Source organism: Triticum dicoccoides, chromosome 3A (genome assembly GCF_002162155.2).
Source record: "Triticum dicoccoides isolate Atlit2015 ecotype Zavitan chromosome 3A, WEW_v2.0, whole genome shotgun sequence".
NCBI lineage: Eukaryota > Viridiplantae > Streptophyta > Magnoliopsida > Poales > Poaceae > Triticum > Triticum dicoccoides.
Window position 1 is genome coordinate 625465355 of NC_041384.1, and position 9474 is coordinate 625474828.

Here is a 9474-nt window from a genome sequence, read left to right on the forward strand (position 1 = left end):
TAACAAAATGCCTGCATAAGAAGGCCAGAAGGGATAGTGAAGAAGATAGAGGATCGTTCCAATCACAACAAGATCCATGTTCTAATCCAGTGGTCGCAACGAGTGAAGCCATCCATTTCGAACAGCAAACAAACATACCTAACACACAACAAGTGGACAACCCAAACACGGGACAAACAAGCATCCCTGTGACAATACAAGCTGGCGTCAACGTGCCAGCCGCTGCATTCAAGCAACCACATGGCGCCATATCCCATTTCTCGAACACAAGAATGATACTAGACCCTCCGAAGACTACCATGAAAGGGCGGTCGAAAAAAAGGTTCAGCATCCATTTTACATTGCACAAAAAAACAAAGGAAGTGCAGGGTCTACGACAGCCTGGACCATGACAAGCACAACTGCACGTCACCTCTACCAATATGAATGAAAGAAAAAGGAAGATCATCGCTACAAATGAATGGACAAAACTTATCTCCATTTGTTTGCTGATCATTATCATAGCAAATGTAATCCAAATTATCATACCTATATTTATGTAAGTTATCAGCACTTTGGTGGAATGAGGTTTTAAGTACTTTGTGATGGAAGTTATCGTAAACATATTGTGTAAGTTGTCAGCACTTTGATACTGTGGGCCATCATCAGTTATCTAGATGTTTTATCTATGTCATTTCACTACCATGACTTATCAACACTATATGCAATCAAAAAAGTTATTATACCTACATTTTTGTAACCTATCAGCATTTATACATGCTAATTATTAGCAAAATAATCTGTAAGTTACTAGACAAATTGTGATCAGATTATTTCATGTCAAAAACGATAAAACAACTAGTTATCAGACCATCTTTGTACAAAATATTGGCCATAAATGCTAGAAGTTGTCAACTGGTCCTTGATTTTCTTTGTGTGATGAGAAAACCAAAAAAACAGCATTGTGACAACAAAGCAAATGCTAAACTACTTCTTTCAAGTATTAACATCAATTTAAGACCATCATTGGAATTACTCTCACAAATGAAAAAACAAAAAGATGTCAGTTGATACATCATGAACTGTTGCCAAACAAATGATGGCGCCACTGTTTGCATTTGTTATGAGTGTGATTTAGCCATCTCAATGTCAATATTTTTTTGAGTGCTGGTACTTGGTCATGGGTGAAAGCGGGAATAATTTTCCCATTCCATAGCTCCAGAAACATGAGAGTGAAGAAGCCACAATCAATGCTGAAACAGAGTGTCAAAGTGAGAACAGTAAGCATGATATCTAACAAAAATTGAGCTCCAACAAAAAAGTAAAGTAAAAACAAATACACAACTAACCTGTTCTTCTGTTTGAGAACATCAATGTACACGAGTTCATAGTCTTGAATTTGCTTATGCGAGTCCTTGTATGCAATCAACCAAGCCTTCTTTATAGCGTTCATATACCTTGTTGCGTGCTCAATTAAAGATGTACTATCTTCTTCACGCAGTGAATCTAGCACCTCAAATCGTTTTGCCTTAAGATTCAGCGATAATACATACCAATGACTGTCATGTGGTCCCTCTCCCAACTTTTGTAGAGCAGGGAATAGTAGCTACAATAATCGTAACATGAACAGAAAAAGGAAGGCATCCTTAAATACAAGGCACATAAAAAAGTTATCATGGGAGAAGATAAAAACTACTAGAAGTTAGATGCTAAATTATTATGCAAAGCAATCAAGTTATCATACCATAGAAGATAAAAATACAAGAATAGGGATGCTGGACCACCATGATAACACAAAAGACAAAAAATATTATACCTTGGATGCTCAATTTACCATAAAAAATAAGTTATCGTACCAGAAAAATACAAAGATACCAGACTATGTATACTGAAGTTATCATGAAAAAAAGCACTGGAAAATTATGAGAATAGTAGGAAAAACAAAAAAGTTACCATGATTGGTAGTGTAAAGTTATGATGATTATGGGTGAAAGAAAACTAATTATATATCAACGCTAAATTGGCAATACATATGTGGAAAGTGGATATTAACATGTAAGAATGACAACAAACCATAAAGTACCTCATTTTGGTGGCTCAGAATGTAATGCTGGTCCCGTCGAAAATGATGCATTACAGATTTACATTTGAAGTCTCCAACAAGAAGATATACAGACAGTGACCAAGGGAAGATAATCTTGTCTGGCATTTCCAAATATTGAAGAACACGGACATGCAACTCGATAATACTGGTTGAAACCTGCCCCATTTTTCTCACACAATCAGCAAGCTCGCCGAGTGTGACCCACCTCCCATCGATGTCGATTACCCTAACACTATGATACCAGGGGGAAAGCAACTCAACAAATGGAATGGCAAAAAAATATTTTGTAATAAAGGTATGAAAACTAAGAAAGCTTGTTTGTTACCCCTTAATCTTGGAGTTCGAATCAGTTGTGTGCTTGATAACTTCATCATAAACAGCCTCATCATCTTTGCTGGGGATGAGTGTCAAATATGGCGGCAGCTGGTATTGTGATGGGCGGGTAACAATAACTTTCCTAATTAATGATATAGGCATGGCACTGCGCTGCATATACTCTTTGGGTTGGGGTAAGTGTGGTGTAGGAAATGTGGAGCTTTGACAATGCTCTGCAAAACATCATGAAGGGTTTAGCAAAAGGATTGGTGATGATAAACAAAGGTTAAACAATCTGAAGGGTTCAACGAAGTGGGAAATCAGAAGTTATCAATCAGTTTGTGAGTAACTTATCAACAATGGGGGCAGAAGTTATCAAGTGACATTTATATAGTGCATCACAGCTTTGGCATTGCCAAAGTAACCAAAAATGATTACCTCCTTGGACAATAGCTTTTCCTTTGGCTGCTGGGTTATCATGTTCAAATTCTTCCCACCACATAAGTACTTCGTCATCGTCAAGTTCTACATCATACACCCGAACACAATGATCTTTAATTATTATATAAGAATGAAAATCAAAAGGTAAGATGGGACATGAGAAAAGGGGTATACATGATAAAAAACAAATAAAAACATATACAATAATAACATTGGTGAACTTCACGGGGAAGTACCATCAAATAATAACAGAAGGGGTGTTGTCACTACCGTATTGGGTAAACTAAATATTAAGATATAGTGAAAGTTATCAAGCCAGAATAATGAAAGTTACCAACACAATAATAATGACTTATCACCACAACAGAAAAGGGGTGTTGCCAAGGCCGTATTGGGTAAGATAGTGTCGAGATAGAGTGGTAGGTACTAGGCCAAACAATGAATGTTGCGATAAAGAGGTGTTGTGAAGACTGTATTGGATAAGATAATATTTGGTTATAGTCAAAGTTATCAGGCCAAACAATGATACTTAGTAGGACAACACTAGTTCAGGCCAAAAAAAAAACAAAAAATTGGTATTGATCAGGGGCACAAAAAATGCAGAACTTGTCATGCAACATACTGGTTAGTTACCATGGGCATAGAACATATTGTGGCATGAGAGGGTAGTGGCACAAGTTATCAGGGAATAAGAAGAGATCTTATCAGTATATAGCAACTCAAGTTACCAGGGACCACAATATGTAACTTACCAACATAACTAAGTGAAGTTACCATCAGACTATTCTATAGTTACCATCAGAAGAGTGCATGATTACCTAGAGCTGTTTTTTCTGCATCAACACCAGTTGCTGCAACAACCACTCCCACATCAGGGGGCACAGACACTTGGGCAGCTTCGGTGATGGCTTCATTAACATTTTGGGTTGTGTCATATGAGAGGACAAAAAACATATTTTATCACATTGAAAAAATAATCGCATAAAAAAAATCCACAAACTAGGTCTGTATGTTTAACATCAGAGTAGTGATCCTTCATGCATACCAGTGTCTGCAGTAGGAATTTCCTCAGCATGCAATTCATCATTAACAGTTGTAGAGGCGAGCTCTTCAACAACAGGAGTGATGGTGGCCACTGCAGCAAGTTGTTTTACAGATTCAACAACATCAGATGCAACTTCGCAAGCAGCCGCTGCTTCGACGAAGGCTGGCGAAGAGGCCATCACATCAGATTGTGAAACGACATCAGGAGGCGTCATCGTGGCCTGCTCTTCAAGATCCACAACCTCTACCAGCTGTGAAGATATTGCTCTTAGTCGAGGAGAAGACCTAGTCTTGAGAAATCGCACCTTTGTAGCAGCCTTCTTTTGATTTCACTGGCTGCAAAAAATAAAAGCCAAACAATGGGGGGAGGATGATAAGAAGTTGTGAGATGTAGTGCTAAAATGAACAGACAAAGTTATCATGTGTTGATTGTGTCACAAGGACATATGCTATCTTTACTAAGTTAAACTTATGACATAAAAGTAAGTTAAAGCATGGTAATACCAAAAAGTTACGAGCATATATTAACAAAAATGACCACGATGAATAATCAACCGGGTAAGAATAGATTATAAGGATGTATATAAGATATAAAAACGCTAGCTAATTATAGAAGTAGCATTATGAAATCTAAAATGAAAGAAGCTTGGAAATTCATCTATTATGCAACACAAAATGAATAAAAATACAAAAAATATAGACCACGACAAAAGGGGGATTACCTTGATCTTGGGATAGTAGATGATGCCTCAAGTGAACAGACTTGTTTGTCGGGTGCGCTGAATAAAAATACAAGTAGTAAACAAAAATAATTAGAGCAATATTTTATTAACAAATAATGTAGATGTATAGAAATAAGGAGATAGTTGCAAGTTATCAGAGTAATACTACTGAAATTACCAGACAAACAGTTCAAAACTATCATGCAATATGAAGTTACCAGCATATTTTTAACAAAGGTAATCATGAAGAATAATCAACCAGGTAAAAATATATTATACAAATGTATATACTATATAAAAAGGTTAGCTAATTATAAGAAGTAGCATTATGAAACCTAAAGAGAAGAAACTTGGAAATTCATCTATTATGCAACACAAAATGAATAAAAAATACAAAAAGAAAGACTAGAAATAGAAAACAGACTACCTTGATCCTGGGATACTAGATGATGCCTCAAGTGTATCAACTTGTTTGCTGGGTGACCTGAATAAAAATAAAGTAGTGAACAAAATGGTTGGACCAGTAGTTTAGAAACAAAAAGCAGAGATGTATATGAGAAGATAATAGTTGCAAGTTATCAAAGAAATGCTACTGAAATTATCACATACCAACAATTGAAACTACCATGGAGTGTCAAAAATACAGTAACAAAACAAAGAAATTGACAAAAGAAGAGAAACTGAAGAAATATAAGAAGTAGAAAAATACAAAGGATAATTCACCTGCATGGAACCTGCTTAATCTGAGTTGAGGGTGGAATGACCTCACCGGTGCCCTTGTCAGCCACACGGATCGCAAGCTCTTGGATGACCACTTTCATGATAGAAAGATGAATATCCCTATCTGACAGCTGGGCACGCCTGGGTGGCGAAGCTGGACAGGGCAGAGATGGCAGCCTCAAATTCTCGCGCTTCTGCTCATAAGACGAAGTATTAGCAAGCTGAGCACTGCATCTTTCCATAGAAGAATCAGTGGCCAAATCAAACTGCGTGTCTGTCATGTCACGCTGGCTAAGCACGCCATCCCCTGAGCCGCTTGAGATCGTGTTAGAAGTAGCAGTCGGCATGAACTGGGACTCAATCATAGGTTCATCGCCCGCACCGTCAGGTGTGCCTTCGACAATTCCTCCTACCCTGTCATGTGATTTAGCATTTGCATCATCTGGGTGCGGCGCGTCCACATTTGCTACCCCGTTGCCAGAAGCCACGTTCACTGCCCCGCTGCGGGAAGAAGAACCAGTATGGCCTTTTTCACCATGGTAAAAAACTTGAAAGTCTGTATCATCATCATCACCAGAGTCATCGTTGTCGTTATCCTATGTCTCATTGTCACTATCCGATTCATCGATAATATTTTTGCCAAGGCTGTCTCTTTGACAAGTACGGCATGCAGGAGGGGGCTTTGCCATATTGCGGGTACCAAAAGAAATTGCCTTAAGATCCGTGTCTAGTCGATGAGACACATGTGAACTGCCTTCATCATCAAGGGAGATGAACCCTTGCACAAGATCGCCAAGCAGGCCAACCAAGCCAGACGAAAACCGGACCACAAGCTCAGAAGCCTTTGCAAGTTTCTGCTCATTAGTAAGAAACAAAGAACACAAGGAACACTTTTAGTTACCAGACATGATTTTTAGATGCAAAAAAGGATCATGAATTACACAAAACACACAAACCAAGATCATAAATAAATAATAATCAGGATATGCATACAGAAGTTGTCATGTGAGTGCAACAGAAGATACCATCCAAGTACAACACAAGTTATCAGCAGTAATAAATTCAGATTGGTAAAATATGAGTTATCAAGGAGAACAACCACAAAGTACCATGTGAATGCAACAAAAGTTACCATCATAAACACAACATATGTTAACAGCGTGTAAAAATTTCAGATGTGTAATACAAAATAGCATTGTTCAAGAAATCTTCCGATTCACCGATTAATCTTCCAATTTATCTCTAATCAGGGGATGACCGATAAGATTATGTCTTATCTTTGCCGTTTATCTTTTGGACCAATTTATTGTTCTAACAAGCGATTTATTAGGAATCTACCGAGAAATCAAACCTATTCATAGCACGATGTTTGTAAAAACTATGTTTATTTATGTTTTGTGGACCTTGTTACGGAATATGTATATGTATTGTTATCCTATTTTTTGCCATTATACGAGGATTCAAAGGCTAGAAATCAAGGTAACACTTCTGTCAAATATTGTTTTGGTGTTGAATATAGTGTATTTTAGTGTCGGGAACATGAGATTTTCAAAAAATATCCGATTAATAGTCGACCGATAAAATCGATTTATCGGCCGATTTCCGATTAATCTCTAATCCCTAGCTGACCGAGACGATAACGATAAGCGATATCCTCAACATTGCAAAATAGTTATGAGGGTGTACACTCATAAGTTACCATGTAAATGCAAGAAAAAAAAAACAAAAGGAGCTACAATTACCATAATACCTCCAAACAAAATTAAAAAAAAACCAGCATACCTCATCACTGCAGTTTGGTGGGACATGCACACGCATGAATTTCCCAAGACCTTGTAAACCGCCAAACAAGCAGAAATCAACGACAAACTGGGGTTTCAACTGGCGAATTATTGAGAACGCAAATGAGTAAGGAAAAGTATGAAAAACAAATGCATTTGCAGTAAGTACATGAACTGATCAGAAAAAAACAAGTTACCAGTAGTTTCCCATAAGAAATTCCGTCCGCTTGGACATCCCTACTAAGCACTTCAGATATCTTCTCTTTCGTCCAAACATTAATAGCAAAAGCACCATCGGGCAATGCAATACCAAGACTAGTAAGATCAATCGCATCAATGTACAAGAGCTGGTAAAAAGGTGAATGTCGTCAGAATACACAATCAAAACAAAAAAAGAAAAAAGAAAAATGCAGCATCACTTACATTGTAGAAAAGAAGGCATCCCTTTGTAGGCTTTCCCTTTGACAGTGCCTTGTGGAGCTCATCAGCAATGAACTTGGACCAGTTTAGATCTTTAGCTCTATTAATGTTTTGCTGAAAAAACAAGGAAGAAAATGAACAAAAAATTAACATGCTAGAAAGCATTGCAGTTTCCATATAAGCATGATGCAAGTTATCAGCCACAAGACATAAAGTTACCACCATACAAAATGAGAAAGTATGGAAATACTTACCAACACACCATACCACCTAGGACTAATCTTGTTGGATGTAGTAGGCGCAATGATAGTATTGCCGGCAAGCATGAGCCACATCCGCTTGAACTTCTCATCAAAATTAACAGAACTTGTTATAAGATCAAGGACATCTGTCATCTTCGGCGTATGTTCAAGCTCACCAAACATCTCAATACCTAACTCAATATCAGCTTCTGTAGGTAGATTGTAAGGGACATCCTCCCCACCACGGGGCACACCCATCACGCGACAGGGATCCTGCCACACCCTGGAACAACCACTTCACAAGATTTTGGCTCGTATAACCCGACAAGCCATTCACTAAGGAAACTGAATGGGTGGCCGCACTTGATCTCCCGAAGGCTGTTGAAGTCCATTTCATTGATAGCATTTTTGCTACCATCAGACAAATCTTTACAGGCAATCAAAAATGAGTTAGGGGAAGCCCTGTTCCGAGGTGGAGGGCGCTTCGGCTTCTTTGAAGGAACTCCCTCATGGCCATCACCATATCCTTTGCGCTTCCTTGGCATCGTGCCCCTGCCAAGTACAAAGAAACAAAACAATTAAGAACTGACAATTAAAGAGTTGCGAAAGGTGAATTGAAAGACACAAAAACCAACAACTCAACAAAACCACTAGTAATTTGTATGCATGAGACTGGTAATCAGAACTTATCAACCATGATAACTTTCTTAGTTGACAATCTAATTTCCGGGCATTTGGATTTTGTGATCTACCTTTAATGATAGCGATTAATGACTTTTTGATCGCATGCCTAATTTTCTGTGGTCGTGATTAATGACTTTGCAATCATGCGTCGTGGAATTGATGACACTTTAATGGGATCCGATTTTATAGGGGATTTTTTGTGTGGTGCGCAACCTCTTATAATTATGCAAAATTTATTGTTGTAGCAGGGAATCGAACCCACGACCTCATATGTTAATCCCATGACAACAACCAACTAGGCTAATTTGTTGGTTTGTCACAAGGTACACACTACTTATACCTTCTTATTACGAGTTTTAAAAAGAATTGAACCAACATTATCATCGGTTCCAGTTACTTGAATTTGTGCATCCAAGTTCCATCATTTTATTGCACGTTCCATACTGCTTCACATAGATCAAAAAGTTTTTTTAAAACATCTCCCGGTAACTTTCGTGTAAATAGCATGGTAGTTTATACACCGTAGACCTGATTACTGCGTACAAACACAACTGTAACTTTGACCCGAAGAAATAGTTGTTGATACATACTCCGATAACTTTTGTAAAAATAATATGATAATATATGCACCGAATAACTGATAACTTAGGTACAAACACTGCAATAATTTCAAACTAAGGGAAAAAATTATTGAAAACTTACCCCGTCCACTTCTGTGTAAATAATGATAATATACACACTACGGGCATGATAACTTACGTACAAACATCATGGTAACTTTGAACCGAAGAAAATAGTTGTTGAAACCATACCCCTGCTAACTTATGTGGAAATAGTATGATAACACATACAACATAGACCTGATAACTCAGGTACAAACATCGTGGTAACTGTTATCGGGGAATTTTTTTATTGAAAGCATACTCACGTTAACTTATATGTAAATAGCATGGTAATATGGTAATATACAAATCGCATTCCTGACTTAGACACAAACTCCATGATAACTTTTGACTGGGGAT

The 9474-nt window shown here is 37.7% G+C and overlaps 1 protein-coding gene and 1 long non-coding RNA gene across 2 annotated transcripts; both read right to left on the bottom strand.

Annotated features, from left to right (window-relative positions):
• Nucleotides 1-2718: 2718 nt before the first annotated feature.
• LOC119272689 lies at nt 2719-4656 on the bottom strand. Its single transcript, XM_037554118.1, has 5 exons — nt 4606-4656; nt 3885-4219; nt 3658-3747; nt 2837-2923; nt 2719-2747 (listed from the first exon to the last, which is right to left on the bottom strand). The coding sequence occupies exons 2-5, from the start codon at nt 4096-4098 to the stop codon at nt 2719-2721; spliced, it is 420 nt and encodes a 139-aa protein (XP_037410015.1). The 5' UTR covers nt 4099-4219; nt 4606-4656.
• A 678-nt stretch (nt 4657-5334) lies between these two features.
• On the bottom strand, nt 5335-7405 carry LOC119272363. The gene is made up of 3 exons (XR_005134737.1): nt 7304-7405; nt 7108-7206; nt 5335-6179 (listed from the first exon to the last, which is right to left on the bottom strand). It is a non-coding gene; the product is annotated as an uncharacterized LOC119272363 (long non-coding RNA).
• Between the last annotated feature and the right edge of the window lie 2069 nt (nt 7406-9474).